This window comes from Cavia porcellus, unplaced genomic scaffold (assembly GCF_034190915.1).
Source record: "Cavia porcellus strain 051 isolate PalLab524CR breed Dunkin Hartley unplaced genomic scaffold, mCavPor4.1 scaffold_5, whole genome shotgun sequence".
Classification (NCBI taxonomy): Eukaryota; Metazoa; Chordata; class Mammalia; order Rodentia; family Caviidae; genus Cavia; species Cavia porcellus.
In genome coordinates this window covers 44,769,599-44,790,380 of record NW_026947488.1, presented here as the reverse complement: position 1 = coordinate 44,790,380, position 20,782 = coordinate 44,769,599, and the positions used below count along the sequence as shown (strand labels likewise).

At 38.9% G+C, this 20,782-nt stretch overlaps 1 protein-coding gene across 3 annotated transcripts in view; it reads left to right on the top strand.

Annotated features, from left to right (window-relative positions):
* Plcb1 (phospholipase C beta 1) overlaps nt 1-20,782 on the top strand; it is a 690,621-nt gene that overhangs the window by 548,340 nt on the left and 121,499 nt on the right. For all 3 annotated transcript variants that reach the window (XM_003476583.5, XM_063248714.1, XM_013159777.3), the window contains 9 exons: nt 3,387-3,454; nt 5,660-5,756; nt 7,896-7,980; nt 9,300-9,424; nt 12,865-13,019; nt 15,557-15,721; nt 16,163-16,262; nt 17,733-17,837; nt 18,725-18,834. In XM_003476583.5, coding sequence (XP_003476631.1) covers nt 3,387-3,454; nt 5,660-5,756; nt 7,896-7,980; nt 9,300-9,424; nt 12,865-13,019; nt 15,557-15,721; nt 16,163-16,262; nt 17,733-17,837; nt 18,725-18,834 — 1,010 coding nt within the window. The remainder of the gene's footprint in view (nt 1-3,386; nt 3,455-5,659; nt 5,757-7,895; nt 7,981-9,299; nt 9,425-12,864; nt 13,020-15,556; nt 15,722-16,162; nt 16,263-17,732; nt 17,838-18,724; nt 18,835-20,782) is intronic.

The following is a 20,782-nucleotide window of genomic DNA, read 5'->3' as shown; positions in this document are numbered from 1 at the left end:
TCACCTTGGAAATGTGTTTGGTGTATCTACAAAAGCTGGACATGGGCCCTCCATGCTCTAGAAGTTCCACTCCTAGGGAAACATCCAGTAGGGTTAGGAATGTATGTTCACCTTTACCAAGAGATGTGTACATGGACTGCTAAAAGCAGCACTCTCAAAAATGCTGCAAACCAACCAAATGTTCCACAAATGAATAAACTGTGGTATATTCACATGAAGGAATACTGTAAGTCAAACACTAAAAAGCATGTTCTTTATGAGTCTGTTTATGCAAAAGCAGACCAGCTAATCTGTGCTGTTGGAAGCTGGGGCAGAAGTTGCCCTGGGAGAGGAAGTAACGAGAAGGTAGCTCAGGGGTCTTCTGGAAGCTGAGTACTTTTCATTTCTTTCTGCAGACACCAGTTCCTTAGACACCCTCATCTGATGAGTGGCCACTGCACTGTACCCATCTTATTTATGATGTCTATAGTATTTTCTGTGTTCCTGTCGTATATCAATTGAAAGATGTTAAAACAATTCAAAAATGAAAAATCTAAACTCTGAAGCAACCAGAAAAATAATAATTAAGCAAGACTCTGGCTTGTTTTGCCTTCTATTTTTATGTCCCGATTGTCACTTGCTTTTGTGTTTTAGGTCAGCACCCTTATCAACAAACATGGTATCATTGTTTGAGAGGGTTTTGTTTTGTAGCTCTTCAATGTATGTTTCAAACATTATTACACCATTCTGATTCATTCTTCAAAAATAACTTTTGCTCTCTGTAGGATGCTCTTTTTGAAGTTTTGAAATGATTAGCACTGGAAGCCACCTGTCTCCTAGCAAGCCCCTGTCCCCTGAAAGCTACCCAACAACCTTCCTCCCCTGAATGTGGGTGCTTGTGTTTTCTGCCATCTGCCTTTCCTACTACCAGTTCTCTCCCTCTCATTAACTGGGTGCACAATACAAATAACAATTTTTACAGGCAATGAACATTATTGCTTAATTCAGAAAAAGAGCAGCAATCTGTTAGCAATTGGGTAGATTTCCTAAGCTAGCCCGTAGTCTGTTGTGCAATCATTATTTATTTCAGTGGAAATTTTTAGACGTTTTAATATGTAGGTAGGCCCCTGAATAAAGAGCACTGCTAATTCATCACTTGGTTTGTAGACATTTGCAGTATGGGAAACTTAAGTAACTTGAAGAACATGAAATAGATCTTATTTCAAAGCTAATTTACTTATCATGGTCTCTATTGGCCATTTGCCTTTCTAGGATTCTGCCTGTAGCCAGTACACTCATCTTAAAGAACTTGTCCAAAGACAAATGAGGGAACCTCATAAATTCATGTAAGACTATGGATCAGTTTAAAAAATGAATTTTTAAAAATATTTGTTAAGAAAATACTAGGTTCTTGCTCTTATGAGTAAAGGAAGGCAAATTCTTTCTTTCCCACATAAACCAAACAATGCCCTGATGAGGTATTTGGAAGGACAGTGTCTAGTGAAGATCCTGCCAAACGTTTTTTCAGATTATTTCATTAAAAGAATCCCCTCTCTGATGACAGAAACAGTAACAATGAGAACTTCAGGCAACAATTTGATTATAAAAAGTACTTAAGTGACAATCTCCTGAAAGTACATGTCAGTAATAAAATGAGTTACATTTTCTATTCAAAATAAAATTGATTCACCCTATTGATGCAATATTGGCATCGTAAAGTGGTTTTGTGAGCTCTCCCTTAATAACTCATAAATAATAACCCTGGTCGGTCCCAGAAATCTGTTCCCTCTAAAGATATTTCAACAATGCCTCACTCACTGCCATCATTCAGAAATTGATTGAATGTTGTCAGCCCAATGAAAGGATTTACAATAAGCTCCTTGGAAGGCAGTGCTGTGAGTGCCTGTCATTTCCTGGGACTGAATGAGGACAGAGTTCCTTGCCTAATTATCCAGCCAATACTGCCATCTACTGCCCTGAGAGTGCTGACACAGAAGTTAAATCAATTCAGAGCTATACCTTTACTTAAAATAATAATAATAAAACCCAATGAAACAAAACAGAATAAAGCCAATCAAAACAAAGCAGTGGGAATGGTACAGAACTTCAAGAGGGGCCATAGGAAATTAACAATGGATTCCATAGTACATCTTGTTATCTTCATGAGGGTTGTCCATTCCATCAGATATAGTAAAGTCAAATAAAACAAAACAGAATAATACCAATCAAAACAGAACATTGAATAAAGAAAATCAATAAATCAGAACAAAACAAAACGTGAAAACAATACTACATTTCAAAAACAAGACAGAAGGAAATCCCTCATACTTGCTATATTATGTACTGTTATCCTCCTAATAGACACTCAGACTGCCGGCCCCAGACCCACAAGTCAGTCAAACAATACAAACATTCCATTTTGACTTGCAAACATTTGTACATGTTTGGGACAGACTAAAGCACAGAGGCATGGAAGAGTTTATGCTTTATACTGGTGTGGATATTTTGCCTGGAAAAGTCCTCAGGGGGAGAAAACAAATCTATCGAAATGATTGCGTACCAGCTAATATAAAGCTGAATTAGATCTGAGTGAGTCAGGTTTTCAGTAAAAATGATTTCAAAGTGTTCGCTCATTTTATGTTTTTATTTTTGTTTTGTTTTGAGACAGGATTTCACTGTGCAATTTAGCCTGGCCTTGAACTGACTTTGTAGCACAATCTGGCCTCAAACTTGCAGCAGTCTTCCTGCCTCAGCCTCCCAAGTGCTGGGATTATTATCTTGCCCTTTTAAACAGCCTGTTTCATTTTCTAAAATACGTGCATTATTTAGACCACTGGGCAGGTGTAAATGGGTCTGCAGGTGAACCTTCAGATGTGCTTTACACTTTCCAGTTTTTGTAATCGTTTTTGCTACCATTGCTCCTGAGGTCCTGTCCTAGTTCCTGACTTCCCTGATGTCTGAGAAGCCCTCTGGGCCCTTGAAAAATGTCAACACAATGGAGTAAGCCAGCCTTGCATCGGAGTCAGGGTTTAGGAGACAAGGAAAGAAAAAGAGATTCTGTGTTAGCATCACAGGATGCATATACCACAGAAAAACTGTGTGTGATGTCGTAAACTTTAAAAACATCTGGAGAAAAAATGCTAAGGACATTGTGTATAGAACTCAACATTTTAAATGATACTTCTTCACAAATCAAACTTAGAAAAAATCTATGTTCAAATGTCAATGTAGTTCTCTACAACTTAATAGCATTTAGATCTCTGAAAAAGACACTAGAAAACACGCACATACACACTCAAAATCCAGTAACCATGGAACTCCCTGCTCAATTTCTGGCTATACATTTTGTAGCAAATGGCATCAGGCTATACATGTTAACGTCGTGAACTGTGATTAAAATTTGACAGGCGAACCTGATACGGAGAGCGACGATGACGACGATGATGATGACTGTAAAAAGTCTTCAATGGACGAGGTGAGTATGTGGGTGCCAGCCACTGGTCAAGGGCTTGCCAGGTTAATGGTAGCCTGGAGGACACATCTTGTGATCTCCTTCTGCCATCTAGTGGCCATTAAATGCATGGCGAGCAACGCTCAACTTTTGGTAGCTGCAGTCAAATGGGTCCAGAGAATATAGAATTTAGAGAAATATTCAGCGACAGTCACATACTAATCCCATTGTTGTAACTTTAAAGCATGAGAGACACCTGATGAAACAATCTAGCACATTCCTAAGTAACATCACCAGGTTAGAAGTATTAATTTCGCAAGATTTTGAAGTCAATGAAAGGCAGGTCTGTGAGAATTTGAGACTTCATTTTTGCAGAAGCCCTGATCAAAAAGATTGCACTGGTCTGATTTCAAATACATTAGTAACTCTCCGTTTCCACACTAGTAGCTTTTTGGCTTAAAAATAAGTCACAATATGCTGCTCCTACTTGATAGTCTTCAGCTTATGTTTCCTCTAATGTTGTCTAATTTGGGGGGAGGACTTCCTTAGTAAACTCCAGCTTAACTCTCAAGAGGAAAACTGTGGTCAGGACTGCAGCTCAATACTGAGCACATGTGTAGCACACGGAAGGCCCTGGTTCAGACGCCAGCACTGCAAAACAATAGCATAACACATTGTGGGGGAATTCCATAGCACACTGTTTGTGGGAGCTCTAATTTCTGGTAATAAGCTTTCATAGGTGACTCGCAAGCCTGCGTCTTCTGCCAGAAGAAAAACTGTCACAGTGTTATTAATATATATTTGCAAGAGAATGATTCCAACTTTGTAGTATTGGTTTTGATCGCTGATACCAAATCATTTTTTTAAAACTGTCTTACTAATTGAGCATTTGAATTTGCAAATGAATATTTCCCAGTTGACATTTAACCTAAATATTGCTACCACAGTTTCAAAAAATAGAAAAGGAAAAACTCACATCTTCATGGTTTTCCTCTTCTAAAAGTGGGAGAAAATATTAGATCATTCTACAGAGCCTGTCTTGCGCCATTACCACAGTATTAGCTCTTTTCATTTTTAAAAGGTCTGTCAAGGTAACATGCAATAAGCAAGATGAGATTTTACTGTGTTTCAGATGATGTTGTGAGCTCTTTCACATAAATTAATCCATTAATCACAAGAACTCTATACACTTGAAGCACTGATTTTTATCTCCATTTTACAGATCAGTAAACTGAGGCACCAAGGTGTTACCTAACTTGCTCACGATTGCACAGCTTCTAACTAGTGGACTTGGGATTTAAGTACATGGCTCTAGAAGCTACGGAATTAACCCCACACACACTCTGCTGCGCTTGTTGGGTTATAGGCACAAAGGAAACCCAGAGAAGGGTGGGGGTGGGGGGCCAGGAAGAAAAGAGTTGTTCATTCACCCCTACTCACCTCTGTGAGGCAATTTATTTTTACCGTCAACAATTTAAATTTGTCCATTTGTCACCTGCACAATCACTTTCTTACTGTGCAATGTTTGACCTCCTCTTAGATCTACTCCTCTTAGACCTCGGCTGTGCGCCCTCAACTTGTGGAACCAAGTGCCTGCTCTCAAACCCTGTGACAGTGCAGGTTCTGAGTCAGGACGCTGCAGGTGGGCGGAGCTTCTGCAGCCCCCGCCAGGGATGCAGACGACAGAACAGACCACTGTCACTGTGGTGACACACCGCTCACCCTCAGCTTCCTCAGAGAGGATCCCTAAACTGAAACTCTCAAATCTAGAGTGCTCCAAAATAAAAAAAACTCCGCCCTTGAAACTGCATTTCCTGCGCAAAATTCTGTGAAGTGCTGTATACCAAGGCCTTCAGCCCATGTGCATAAGAAGCCTATGAAACATAAAATGAATTTCACGTCTAGACTCGGGTCCCATCTCTCAGATAGCTTACTGTGACTTACAAGTATTCCAAAATCTGAAAAAGCCTGAAATATGAATTTCTGGGTCCCAACACTGAAATACGAAGCTGGGATCCCAAGCTTTTTGAAGCAGGGATCCTTAGCCTGTATTTCTGTCTCTTTCTCCTATAATGAATTTCTCGTGGCAACAATCCTTTTCGGAAGAAAAAGGAAGGTTTTCTGCCAGCTTGAATCTTAAGACGGTTTTCCTGGGAAGATAACCTTTGGTGAACGTCATGCCGACTCTGGAAATGTTTCTTAACCTTTAATCTTTATTTCTTCCTCCAGGGAACTGCTGGGAGTGAAGCAATGGCCACAGAAGAGATGTCGAATCTGGTGAATTATATTCAGCCAGTCAAGTTCGAATCGTTTGAAATTTCAAAAAGTAAGTTTTCACTGAAGGAAAACTTACAGTGTAGTATTGAAAGTGAATGTATTTTAAATACATGATAATTAGATCAAAGAACGTCCCCCTTCAAAGAACTATTCTGTCTTGAACATCAGTATCTCATGATAGTCCCCCAAAATATTCAAGGGCCCTTCTGAATGATATTTGACCAGCATGCAGCATATTCTGAGTTTTAAATTTGATTTTGGTCTGTGACAACATGAGGGATCTATCAATTATGTGAAAAAGAGGTAAAATAAAGTATCTATCCATTCCCCAGAAAGGAGGCAGGAGAAACTTTGGTAACTCAAAACAGAACCAATTTGCCCAGATTCCATTTGCCCAGCACATTTTGGGTGTTGAGGAGAATAGGTAATTACCTTTGTGATTTCCCATCATCTACTGACACATTGATAGTGATTTGATAGATAGATAATCCTCTACATAAAGAAGACATTCTTTTCCTAGAAGTGCCCCTTATATTTACAAGAAGTATAAGATGCTATCAGGTGAAGAGAACAAGACTGTTCTTGAGGCCTACCATCTGCTTATAGCGATGTACTCTTAAAACTGAAATACTGCTTAACTGCAGAAGCCTCTTGTAAAGATGGCTTTGGAGCTATGCCAAAATCCAAGCCTCCGTTGAAACCCTCCCCTCCCCTCCCCCACAAAATTATGTACAACTGAGAGGGATGGTGGGGCAAAGGGGATTTAGGAAGGAGAGAGGGATTGAAGTATGTTATATGCAAGCCAATGTGCCAAAGTGAGAAGTCTGTGTGTCTTACACACACTAATAGAAATGTGGAAAATAATCCAAGCCCCTGCATAAATGTTTATATTTATATAATTTTTCTGAAAGAGTCTTGACTAAATGGTATGATATCTAGTGATCTGCAAAAAGGAATTCAACCTCCATTATTGCTTTTTGTGTAAAAAGATTTCAACATTTCTTGATGACATAATCACTGATGTTTGCTCCCCCCGAGTTATTCCATTTGGAACATCCTCAAGTTGCTGCTTTTCTGTTACTGTAATTTTATTGGCTACAAGATTAGTTTGCCTAACTCACTGGTGGAAAAACTCCTAGAACACAGTTATGATGGGCTCATCCAGACTTAGATACAAGTACATTCACTTCTTGTGTTTTACTTCTTAAAAAAAAGAATATGGAATACATTACGTGAAGTCCTTCATTTTGACTTGACTTTAGTGGACAGCCATGCTTAAAAGAATTGTTCCTGTGAACACAGATTATGAAGGCTTAAACTAAGAGAATCCAGGGGTTCCCTGAGTGTAAACTGGAGCCAGTGGGCAGGTGGATGAAGGAGGCACTTGGGGTGATTCAGAAAATAATGAAATTTTGATTTTAGAAGGGGAAGGCAAATAGAGCAAAAATGGTCAAAAGCTGCCAACTGTAAAACTTTAAGAGCTATCTCAGTACTCCAAATGATGATTCTCTGTGCATAACCAGTGATTTCGAGGTGGAAAGATGGTAAAGCAATTGTCTGACTCTGTCCTTCTGGCCTGACCTAACTTCATTTTGTTCCTTTCACTCGAATTGGAAGCTTGGATTTCACTTTCAGAATGTTTTGCTAACACCCTTGTGTTCAAGAATATTGAGATCTGTAATGCATTCAGCTGCCTGGTCTTTGTTATCTAATACAAAGGAGGGAACCAGAGTGGAGAATCTCCAAGGATCCTTGCAATTTGGAATACCATAATTCTGATGTGACATTGTGAATGTGAATAAGACAGACAGTGTTAGCACAAGTGTTTCCATCCTGGCTTCCGTTAACCTCCAACAATTGTCTTAAATATTCACTTTAACTGGGTTGAGCTCAGACTCCCACAGATACCCTAGTCTTTTGCCGAGACCACTATAATTGCCACACTATGCTCATCTAAAATTGATTCATTACCCTAAATCGTATAACCATGACTATATCTTACCAAACTATGATACCAGAAGAGATAATAGCAAGACTCAGGGTTTGTTACAGTGAAACAAACATATAGTGTGAAAGTTGCGAATTAATTCCCCTTGACCTCACTGATCATTTGCTTACTTCTTTTATATTATACCTTATAATTCTGAGTTTTATTTCTCACCTTCCTTTTTGTTGTCACTGAACCCAGAAAGAAATAAAAGTTTTGAAATGTCTTCCTTTGTGGAAACCAAAGGACTTGAACAACTTACGAAGACTCCTGTGGAATTTGTAGAGTATCCTTGATTTGACGGGCAACTAGTGGATTACCGCTACTGGATTCGGGGGAGCAAGATGCATGAATAGCCTAAGTCCACTGCAGGAGTGATAGAATCCTGCTGACAGGAGCAGCCTTGCCTATGTAAAGGGCACCTAGTCTTAGTGGTCAGGAGGCCAGATGACAGGGTCACTTTACAGCAGCAAGCTCTGCAGCCCTTGCCAGTCTACCTGGTCCTGATTTTCCTCATCTGTAAACAGAGATAATGCTAACAGCTTCACTATACAGTGTATATCACAGGAGTATGTGTACTTCATACACGTGTAGCATGGATGCGATATGTATCTCTGGTTTAGCATCTCACATTCTAACCTATAGTATATGACCCATTAAAAATACGCAAGATGATGATGGTGATGTAAATATATGAATATTCTTCACACAACTTTTTATTATTATTCATGATCAAAATAGTATGCAATAAACCTTTAACTTTTTCATAAAATTGATGCCAGCTCTGTAAGAGATGTCAGCAATGTTGTGACATGTCTTTTGCGGTGTGTTTTATCTGGTTTAATTCTCACAGTAGTCCTGTGATGTAGGGACTGTTAAATCTACTTTACAGATGAGGAAACGGTAGCGCAGACAGGTCAAACAACTCACCCAAATCACACATTCCCAGCTGCATGGTTAACACACAGCTGCATTGTGCCCCACTCAGATCCTTAAGCTAATTTAGACCAAACTCGGTAACAGGAATTCGTTGACAGTGTTTTAAAGATGATTGATATCATTGTTCAATATCTACAAAGTTCTTAGAGTGGAATCTGAACCAAAATAGGAGCCAAGGTCCAAACTTTTGTGCCATATGTACGTCATTATCTGTCTTCAAGAGTGCCATTGTCTTGGTAAATAGCATTCCCAGGGAAATGAACTGAGAGGATTTCAAAAGTAGCTATTCTTATTCTCTGCTTTGGCCAAATGGGATGATTATCCTCACTCCCATGAATGGACCTGCTGCTCCCTCTTCTTCTGACCTTGGTCATTAAGATTGTCCTCCACACTGCCCACAAAATCATGTTGACCTCAGTGCAACCACCTTTGCTTCCTCATCCATTTCTATCCAAAGGTTCTGCAAAAGTGACGCTGTGTTTATATCATACCAGCATATTTGGCTTGTGTCTTCAAAAGGCTTTTTGCATATTTCACCCATGAAGCCAAGGTGATCTTCAACCTTAAGTAATTTCCCCAATGGAGTCGAATGAATGTCACCTCACAGTTCATATTGTTAATGGATTATTTTTATAACTGCGTTGAATACTTAACATGATGGTCCAGATATAACAAAATGCAGCTTAGCAGGATATATCCGAAAGGAACGCGTGTGGATTCATCCAACTACATGCCCCAGCTGTTCTGGAACGCGGGCTGTCAGATGGTGGCGCTGAATTTCCAGACGATGGGTAAGTGTCACCGCTGGAGCTTATTCCCATGCTCTCTCAAAGTCACACTTCTGAGTGCAAACCATTCCTGCATCACTGCGGGAGAAAACTGCCAGACTTGATTGGGAAAATAAGACAAGCTAATCTCAGGGAAGGAAACCAAAGTGAAAATCATGACATTTTCTTCACTGAGTTGTAAAAAGGCATTATTCCTACAGTTTTTGAAATATTTTTCAAGCAAAAAAATTTTTTTAATTTTTCATTAACTTTATTGATATGTTTTAGATACACATAGTGATCACATTCCTCTTTGAGTACTTGTACTGGTTCATGATACATCTTGATTCTTTTCTCTCAGATCCTCTCCCCTCCCTTTAACCTATCTTTTCCCTCCTTGTTTACAAAAGCTTTATTTCCCCTTTTTCCTCTCCTTTTTTCTTTGCCATTCCTTCCCTTCCCCTTCTCCCCTCTCCCGTGTACCCTTTCCCATTTGAACATTTTCATCCTACTTCATAATATCTATCTTTTTAAAGTAACATGAGGGTATTTTCCTGGATAATTCTATCCAAAATGTAGTACAAAGAAAAAAATTCCAGATATGTTACCACTTAGTGATTCAGCACTGTTAACTTTGGGCTTGGTGATGAATGTGCATGTCTTTTTTAAAGTCTGTATTTATACTCTTTCATGAATTCTTTGTTAAAAGAAAATATATATGCATATTTAAGTGCTAAGCTAAGCAGAAAAGGCCATATGTTAAGCATGCCTCACAATTCTATGAATACTCATTTCCTATCAGTAGATATTAGAGATTTTCCCCTAGTAACACATTGCTTTGACTACTGTTTAGGTTGAACATTTACAGTATTTTTTTTCATATTTTTGCACTTTTAAGTTGTCTATTCTCAATAGAAGAGCTATTGTTAATTTTCCTATTCATTTATAACAACAATTTTATCAGAAAGAGCCTATTAACAATTATTTTGTGAAACAGAGGAAAACTTATTTTATGGGGACGTTTGAATAATCTTTCATTTTATGATGACAGCTTCCTCTCCCAACCAGCAGATCTGTATTTATTCCTGTTTCTGTCATGACTTATTTTTATTTGTTGTTTGCCTCTTCATTTATCCAGTTTAATCTTGATACATAGTTTGAGTGACATCGGTCCTTTTTTAACCTAAAAATTAATCTCTGTAAGCTGGAATTGCAGTGAAATAGATGTGATCTTTTTTTCTGAAATTGGACCTCTTTTGTTATTTTATATTCTTTCTATTTATAAATTAGTCTGCTTCCTGATGCAATAACTTAGTGTTTTTATTATGCCTTACTTGCTACCCAGAAGGGGGACGCTCCATTTACTGTCAATTTTTTCATTTATTGCCAGTGAATTCTCTTCTATATAAATTGAACTGAATTAGAAAATGTTCCCCTGATCATTTAAAGCAAGATTTTGATTAAAATTGCATCAAATTTATAAATTCATCTAATGAAGTCTAACATGTTTTTAAGATTTCCTACCATCAAAAGAAAGTTTTTTCACTTCAATATTCTTACAGTAACTCCCTTAGCACAATCCCTCTCTTATTCCCGTCTCTCTCTCTGCCTCTCTATGTCTCTCTCCCCTTTATTATATTTTTAGCAGATTGTTCCTAGATAATGCTATGAATAAATATGTTTTATAAATGACAATCTTCTTGCGCTCTTCTAGTAGTCTATTTTGCTTCTAATTTCTAAGGACTTTTCAGATATACAAATACAAGAATTTAATTATATCTAAGTTTTCCACCTACTTATTGGTTTGGACTGAGCCCTCTAGAATACTATCAAATAACAGTTGTGAAAGTGGGCATCTTTGTCTTCTGATGGTGATAGGAATTTTAATGTTGTAACACCGTAAGATAGGATGTTGGTTATGATTGTGAAATACTTGTCCTCAAGAACTACGTACACTTATCCTAATTAACAAACAGCATCTTAGTGATTTCTATTGAATGTTATTAAGTACCTTGTGGACATCTTTGAGGTGATTATGTCTGTCTCATTTTTTGTGCATTAATGTGATTAGCTATCTTAATCAATCTTCCAATTTGTGTAATTATTCTTTTGTTCCTAGAATAAACTCTGACTATTACATTTTTTGGTTAGAATATATGACTTACTAATGCAATTTCTTAGGCTTTGAGTATTAATTTGTTCAAGCACAATAATTTGAAAATTCTAGTATCACAGTGGTGGTCATTTAAACAAATGGGAGGCATTTTCCCATCTGTTTGTTGCTCTAAAATTGATTTAAGTGGGACTTTGAGATAATTGTATTACCACCTATTTATCGTGCACAGTAACAGAAAAGAATCGTGCCACAGATAGTGTGGAGCCAGCTTCCCAGATTCCCAGTAATTTTAAACTGTTTTGCTTTTTGGTCATTTTTTCTCCAGGGAGAGGTTGCCATGCTAAGGCTGGAACCCAGGGTCTCCTATGTGTTAGGCAAGTGCTGTACCACTGAGCTGTCTCCTGGCCTCGAAAATTTACCATTTTTAAACTTAGCAATCACAGTGCTTGTGATTACTCATTTAATAGATTGGTTATTTGGAAAACTCTGACCACGAACCTTTGTCCATTGGAAAAGAAACAATGTAAAATTAGACATCATTGTAAATAATCACAGCAATGCAAATTTTAAGCTTATAGATTATAAAGTAAGTAATTATAGTGTCCTATCTTCTTGAGGTATATAGAAGCCATTCCTCAAAAAATTGGAATACGGGAATGTAAGTTGGTTTCCGCTTTCCAAAGGACATTTTAGCAAGATTTGCCATAAAAGCTTTTCTAAAATGCACATCTTTTCATCTAGGAATTCTACTAAAAAAAAAAAAAAAAAAAAAAAAAAAACACTGAAAACATCTTCAAAGATTTCATCACAATGATGTTCCTTAAAACATTATATACAAGGTAAAACTTAGAAGAAACAGAAATTACCCAATGAGGGGATTGGTTAAATAAATACATTTACTCAAATATATCTATTTAAAGTGTGTACAGCTGTTAAAATTAAGGCAGAGAGGGCTGAGGATTTAGCTCACTGGCATAAGCACATGCCTGGCAAGTGCAAGGTTGTGAGTACAATCCCCCGGACTGAAAAAAAAAAAAAATAAGGTAGAGAAATATTTAATGAAACAGACATACTGTATGCAAAAATATATCTGAAGTAGAAAAACAGATTATAAACCAACCTATTGTAAGTGTTATCTTTGAATCTGGGGATTGTAGCTGAATTCTTTTTTCTTACCTCTACTTCCTAGATCTTTACAATGGAGGAAAAACTATTTCCTATACTGTAGCCAAAAACATTTTTTTTTTTTTTGCAAAGAACAGTTACAAAAGTGGACTGAAATACAGTCTTGCTTTCTTATTCCAACTATTAATGAGTTCATGATGAGGTTTGTGCTTTTGATATTTAGACTTGGCTATGCAAATAAACATGGGGATTTACGAATACAACGGTAAGAGCGGCTACAGATTGAAGCCAGAGTTCATGAGGAGGCCCGACAAGCACTTTGATCCGTTCACCGAAGGCATTGTAGACGGAATAGTGGCTAACACGTTATCCGTCAAGGTATGTACACCGCTATCACAAACTTAAAGGAGTGTCCTTAAAGGAGTGTGACTATCACTTGTTCTGCAGAGGGAAGTGGCTCAGCCATCAGAATTTTAATAACTAGCAAAGGCACTATTTCTTGCCTGTATTGTTTCTGCATTACAAGTTTCACAGGCCACATGGGTAAATTCAAAAGCTGAGCCTCGTTTTCAATATGATCATATTTCCATGCTAATGAACCGGGCAATGAATTGGTGGGGTGAAAGCTGGTCAGGCCTCTATTTTACCATAAATATCCCACTGTGAAATTTACATGAAAATAGTCACCATTTTGAAAGAGCTGAGCTTCCCCAGTCCCCTATACCCACTGGTTTCAATTAATTCTAAGCAAAATTAGAGGAAAAAAACCTCACTCAAAAAGTTATTAAATATTGAACAAAAACTTTCAAGTTGACATACCCTGTTTTTTTAAAAAAAATATCTAACAGTATTCAGGGATTTCAAAAGTCATATAAATAACCTAAAAGTATTGCTTTATTAAATATGTATCTGATTCTAAAATTTAATCCCAAATGATTTTCTTCAGTCTTTGAAATAGATGTTACAGCAGATACAGTTTTTAAACTATCAGGGAATATTTTTAATACATGAAAGGGAAACTCATTTTTATGAAAAGCTTTTTACACGTTTTCTGTAAGTCTTTTTGGCTGCTGAGGCTAGATTTTCATTTACTTTTTAAAAGTGTCATTTATCTTGCGGTTACCTGAATTAATTGCAGAACCAAGAAACTTTTTTGTTGCACATAAATGCAATTTACCTTTAACTGAGACATTTAAAAAGCTGTGTCACAAGGGACCTCTTAAAGTTTCACTAATTTCTATCTTTGCTAAATAATCAAGACCCTTTTTATCCAAAATCTATGTTACTTTCTGGCAAAGATTTAAAAGTGAAATTTTAATGCAATACCTTAACAACTACATCTTTTGAGGTTATTTCAAACCATATGGATATGCAGTAAACCCGGTAGAATTAGAGTTTCGTAATTATATTTATTTTAGGAAAATGCTTTCAGTAAAGGATGTTTAATTCCAGTCAAGGGTGATTGAGATGAACTCAGAAGCATCAAGTAGCTTTTGCAGGGTTACTTTTAGAATCCTTGCCCATTGTTATAGCTGCGTCACACTAATCACACTTTTGCCCTGTTTACAGATTCACCTAATTTTGTACATGTTTCCTACTTGTTTATTTTGTTCTGAAGAATCTATAATCAGGGCAAGCACTTATAGAACAATGAAAGAGACAGGAAAGTAAGTTTAGGTGGAAGGGAAATAGTTGAGGCCCAGAAAGTGTAACTTCCTGCTTCTACCCAGATCCATTCATTCTGGAACTTTCCACAAATGGACTAGACTCTTGGCAGTGGGTTTTTCCTGCCTTAGTCATTACTAGTTGGTCATCCAGGATGCTGCTCAGATCTGTCAGCTGTGTCTTTGTTGAGATTTTCTGGCACACACATTATGGTTCCAGAATGCACTCAGGAATTCACATTGTGGTCCTCTGTCCTGGTTTACTGATGGGTGCATTAGGGTTTAGTGTCACTAATTCACTTTAGGACTCTTCTTTCATCGCCCATCGTAATCATCTAAACTCTGAAGCATCTAAACTCTTTCTACAGGTTTCAAACATGTTGCAAAGTACCTAACAGATTTTCATGGAGACTCTTTAAACTAATAGAGTTTTGCTAGTAGGTCCCATGGACTCAAGCCCCAGAGAATATTTGGGGGAATTGAGTTTTACTAAGACAGAATTCAAAAACCTTCCCTATGACTCTGTCTAACTTGTTCAGAAATGTTTGGCTCATTAGCACTTAGCCAACTTCAACTTCACACAATCTCTGATGGTTGTGCAAATGCCACCAGTGAGTCTGACTCTTAGACCAGCCCTAATCTCAGAAATTCTGTCTCCTTTCACGGACTTGAGTTCAGAAAGCTCTTGACCAACAGGTAACGGTGTTCCAACCACACAAAGAGGTTCACAAGGTTGGGGCACCAACTCCTGCTTCCTGGTACTCTCTTTCTGATACAAAGTGGAGAGACATCTCGTTTGTCTCCATGAACCTTCTGACCAGTAGCAGAACCCTCAGAATTGCACATAGACAATTGCCTTAGAAAAAAGTGGCATACATGGAAGGCTTTTACCTTAAATTAAGGTTAAGACAGGTGACGTTAAATTCTCTGTCAGCTCCATGCTATTGATTAATTCTGTAGCTAGACAAAAATGAACCAGGTTTGTAGATGACTACCTGGGTGAGATTATCATAAATGAGTCTTAATGGTTTCAGTGGGTTTATTGATTCTTCCTATACTTCTGTATCTTACTAATTGATTACTGACTTTGCCACTTGCACTGTGTCTCTACCACCTCCTTAAGTGAAAAACAGATCATAGTTCTACTTTTCTTTTTTGTTTGGTTTCTAACACTTACTAGAAGCATTTGCACCTCTTTAGCCCTAGTGTATGCTACTCATTTACCAAGACTTCCTTTTTATGGTTCTCTAGATTATTTCAGGTCAGTTTCTTTCTGATAAAAAAGTTGGAACCTATGTGGAAGTGGACATGTTTGGTTTGCCTGTGGACACAAGGAGGAAGGCATTTAAGACCAAGACATCCCAAGGAAATGCTGTCAATCCTATCTGGGAAGAAGAGCCCATTGTATTCAAGAAGGTGGGTCTCTGATCTGGATGTGAAGTTTTCCTTTGCTGAGGAAGAGGAAGTAAGTCTGTACTTCTTAGTTAATTCTGTGACAAGGAATTGTATTTTGAAAGCATGCAACTAAATTCACAATGCAAAGCACTCACTGTGTTTAAACACAGAACGGTCTCACACCCACCCTGAAAATGTTCGTGTTGAAAGGGAGTGTTCATGTTTTGCACAAATTCTTCCCCAGAGCAAGCATAAAGCATAGACAAAGTCTTATTTCTGGTGACCCTTGACTTTTTGTTATGAAAATTAACTCAAAGAGCAAACAGGTGAGTTTTAATCTAAATTAGCTTAGTAAAAAGTTCTGCGGGGCTTTGGAAAAGGAGGGCTAATGATATAATCCATTTCTGGTTCTTTCTGGGAATGGCTTGCTCCTGTGACCGGGTGTCTTTATTGTCCCCATAGGTGGTTCTTCCTTCTCTGGCCTGTTTGAGGATAGCGGTTTATGAAGAAGGAGGTAAATTCATTGGGCATCGGATCTTGCCAGTCCAAGCCATTAGGCCAGGTATGGATGGTGCAGCGAGAAACTGCTTATCAAACTGCAGAGAAAATCATTGTCGTCTGTGATTATTAAAGGATGGGCAAATGTATGCTGCTTTGTGACCTTACTGTGTAACAGAGACTGGCAGACTCTTAATCAGGTGGTTTCACGTTTCTGTGACATACTGTAGTGTTCTAATCCACTCTTGTCACAGTAATTGTAGGTAACAATCGCAAAGGTTACGTACAGGTATTTATGTTCCTGGTGCGGTCTGTAGCCTGGCAATGCGGATGAATCTGGTGTTCAATACTATAAGAACTATACCTAAGCAAGTTACCTTATTTAAAAAGAGGTTCATTTATTTAGTTCATAGTTTTGGAGGCTAAAAGTCCAAGTTCAGATGCTCACTCACTTTTGTCTGTGGTGAGGGCTTAACTCTTGGTGAGATCACAGCAGGAGTATGTGTGTGTCAGTCAAAATTCACCTTGCCAGACAAGAAGCCAGCAAGCTAAGTGGGCCCAGTCTTGCTCCTTTAAGGGTATCCTCTTTCAAGAGCTCACTCAGAATCCTGGTACTCAGGAGGCTGAAGCAGGATGATCCTTGCAAATTTGAGACCAGCCTGGGCTACAAAGAGCTCAAGGCCAGTCTGAACTACATAAAGAGACCCTATCTCAAAAAACAAGGGCTGAGGATTTAGCTGAGTGATATAAGTGCCTGCCTAGCAAGCATGGGATCCTGAGTTCAATCCCCAGTACAAAAAATAAGTAATTATAGAAAAAGAAAAAAAAGAGCTGAGTCAGAGTCCAAGAGAACTTTCTGAGTCTCTTCTGGGACTCCTCTTGGCTCCACCTTTTAAAAGACCCATCACCTTTCACCCTGCCACTCTGTGGAACAAGTCTCTAACACATGAGCTGTTTGGGGATGGACCCCATCCCAACTATAGCAAGAGGTCTGGATAGCCTCACTGGGGTGTCTCAGCATAGCTGTGCATCAGCCTGTGGGTGAGGTTTGGGACTGTCGCATGTGCCGTCATTCTGGGGTGCAAGCAGAAGAGGCCCGGCACTAACACCATGAACTCCTCTTCGATGACTTCTGGAATCCAAAAGTCTGCACTAACTCTGCCTGCGCCTCACCATTACCATCTCATCAGCTACAGCAGAGCAAGTGCTAAGCCCAAGTAAAGAAATCACGTCACATATAATTTTATTATGGAGGAAATTTGGACCGGTCATGAAAGTTGTAGCACGTGCTTTGGAGTTACTTGTGTGTGTGTGTGTATGTGTGGGGAAATATGGTTAGAAAGAAAACCCTGGACTCGATAATAGCCTGTTTAATAAAATACTACCTCATCCCTCAAAGCCACATGTTAAAATGAGGGAAAGGTGCCCTGTTTGTTATCCAGAGGCCCTTACACACTTGCAGTGCACAGTTGATCCTCGTTACAACTCACCTCTCAGACAAAATGCATGATGTACGTACCATTGTCACCCCCAGGCTATCACTACATCTGTCTGCGGAATGAAAGGAACCAGCCGCTGATGCTACCAGCTGTCTTTGTCTACATAGAAGTGAAGGATTATGTGCCAGACACATATGCAGGTAAACACTCTTACTCCCCTCACTCCAAAGGATTCCCTGGCTAGGCTCCTCCGTGTATTTGGAGCTCAGTGGAAGGAAAACTGGGCCAAACAAAGGAAGAGAGATAGCAGCATTAGCATCACCTCTAATTTTGTATGCATGTCTGCAGATAAGTTGCCTATGCCTTTGTGAGTAGTTTTTAATTCATTTAAACGTAAATTAAATTTACCTTGACTTTGCGAATATTTACTCTCAGGTATTCTCATTCCTATGGGCATAGCCCTTCTTTTCCATTGCCACCTGATACCACTGCTGCCTGTCTATGCCCATGCAGTGAATTGGCTTTCAGCTAGTGTTAGAACTCGGATCCTTTTCATGGAGGAAGTCATAAACTTATAGGAATTAATTTGTGATGATATTAACAAGGATTTATAAAGGTAAATGCTTATCATACCAAATGACTTGGGGAAAGACCCTGGGAGGCATGGGAGACCCGGTCAGGCTTGGCACACATGCCTCACGCCAAATAGCACTTGGCTATCTTGGCTACTGCTATGCAAGTGAGGTCTGTGTTACCAAATCTTCAAGGTGTTCCAACAGTGTGCAAAGCAAGCTTTTCATGTGAAATATCTTCATTCATTAAACACTATTTGGGCCAAATAAGAAAAGTGTATGTGTGTCGGGGGGTCATTGCTGGAATGGACGGGAACTCCTAGAAGAAGCCAGAGCATCTGGAGTTTTGAAGGATTCTGAGCTGTGCCTTGTCCAGTTTGGTGCCAAGTGAGTGACGGGATGAGTGAGCAGACGGATGATGAATGAATGAATGAATGAGTGAATGAAAAGTTCAATGGATGAGGGATAATCAGTACCTCCAGAACCTTTGGTCAAAATGTCTCCTCTTTATTTAGATGTTATTGAAGCTTTATCAAACCCAATTCGATATGTGAATCTGATGGAGCAGAGAGCTAAGCAACTGGCTGCTTTGACACTAGAAGATGAAGAAGAAGTCAAGAAGGAGGTAAGAGGGTGCCGGACCTCCACAGCTCCTTACTGGCCTATCACGAGTAAGGTCACACTATAGAACTAGCACATTGAGACGACATTCATGGGGGTCATGTCACAAAATGCCTAACTTGATTGATCAAATTTCTTGCATTTCTGTTTCTTTTAGTATTCTGAACCATCCTGTCTTGTGGTCACATTAAGAGTACATATCTGCTCCTTCAAATATTTCTAGGTGGTTTCATTCTGATTAAAAGTGAGCATGGCATTGAAAAAAAAAGACATTTAATTATCAGTCATTTAGTATTTTCCTTTGTTTTTTACTTAAAGTGCAAGATTTCCAAAATCCTTTTGTGATTTCTTACACAAAGCACTTAACACAATGCCTTATACATGGTATGGGCCTATTTATACTCATAGGGTCCCAAAGTAATTTGCATGTTATTTTAAATTGAATGTATTGAAAAAAATCTTGAAAATTATTTGGATAATGATGCCTAAGAACAAACTCATTAAAGTTAGTAATGTTTATTAAAGCATCTTTTATTTATTCTAACAATAACCCAGGCTTATTACAAGAAATTTGAAACCTGAAACTGAGAAAAGATAACTGTAAAAGCATCTTCTATAATTCAAACACCTGGGACAGTTATGCACCATTACTAATTCTCATAAAATGGGGCAATATTCACAGTGGTTCACCCTTTTATTTTCACTTGATAAAAATATTTTCTATGATACAAGTTTTAATGACTTGGGGCCTTTTATCATGTAGCTCTACTATACTTTATTGACCCAACTCTCAATTACTTGATATTTGCAGTGCTTTAATCTGTTGTTTGTTTGTTTGTTTGTTTGTTTTTCTTTTTGAGACAGGGTCTTGCTATGCAGTTCAGGCTGGCCTTGAGCTCTGTAGCCCAGGCTGCTCTCAAACTTGCAAGGATTCCCTTGCCTCAGCCTCCTGAGTGCTGGGATTACAGGAGTGCACCACCACACCCAGCATTGCAGTGTTCCATCTTTTAAACATCTTGAAAAGGCCTCATGTTAACATATTTTTTAACCCATCTGTAATTATTTCCTTGTTTTTCCTGTGGAGTTTTAGAAATTCTTCTTCTTTTTTTTTTTTTTTTTTTTTGTCTTTTTCCTTTTTATCGGTACCAGGGATCGAACTCACGACTGCCTGCTTGCAAGGCAAGCGCTTATGCCACTGAGCTAAATCCCCAGCCCTGAGTTTTAGAAATTCTTGATCCAAAGTGTTGAGTTCATGAGACATGAGAGAAAATGAAATGAAAAAAAAAGGAAAGCAATTTAACATAGGGATCAAATTTTCCAAGCTCTTATCTATAAACCATAGGGCCAGCAGGTACAGCAGCCTGTAGGATAAAACTTAGAGTGGAAGTTGGTGTAAATAATGTTTTGTGGTATAGAATAATGGGGCTTATATGGAAATTTCGTGCAATCAGAATATCATGCCTCACAGTAGACACAAATGCATATACTTCAAAGGTTATTGCTGGGGCTGGGGATTTAGCTCAGCAGCATAAGCAACTGCCTTGCAAGCAGGCGGTCTTGAGTTCGATCCCGGTACCGATTTTTTTTTTTAAAAAAAGTTATTGCTGCCTGCAACATCTTTGTTTAGGTCTAGAGTGGGGTGTGGAGCAGGGTGGAGGGGGAGAAACAGTCAGGCGGGCCTTGCATTTAGCAAGGGAGCTGGTCCGCAGGAAAAGGTGTGCTCCCTGCGCTCAGCCTCTACTACTGGAGGCCCGCTCGGAGTTTTGCAGGCCCAGAACCCGCTGCTGCCCCGGGGGTTAGCTGCAGGCCTGCGTGGCAGGGCGGCCGCCGTGCTGGAGATGTGTGACAGGACACGGGGCGGGCGGAGCAGAAGCCCCAGCCCCGAGAGGCAGGCCCAGGGGAGGAGCAAGAAAGTGCCTGGGCCCCTGCTGGGCAGCCCCATGCGGCTGTTG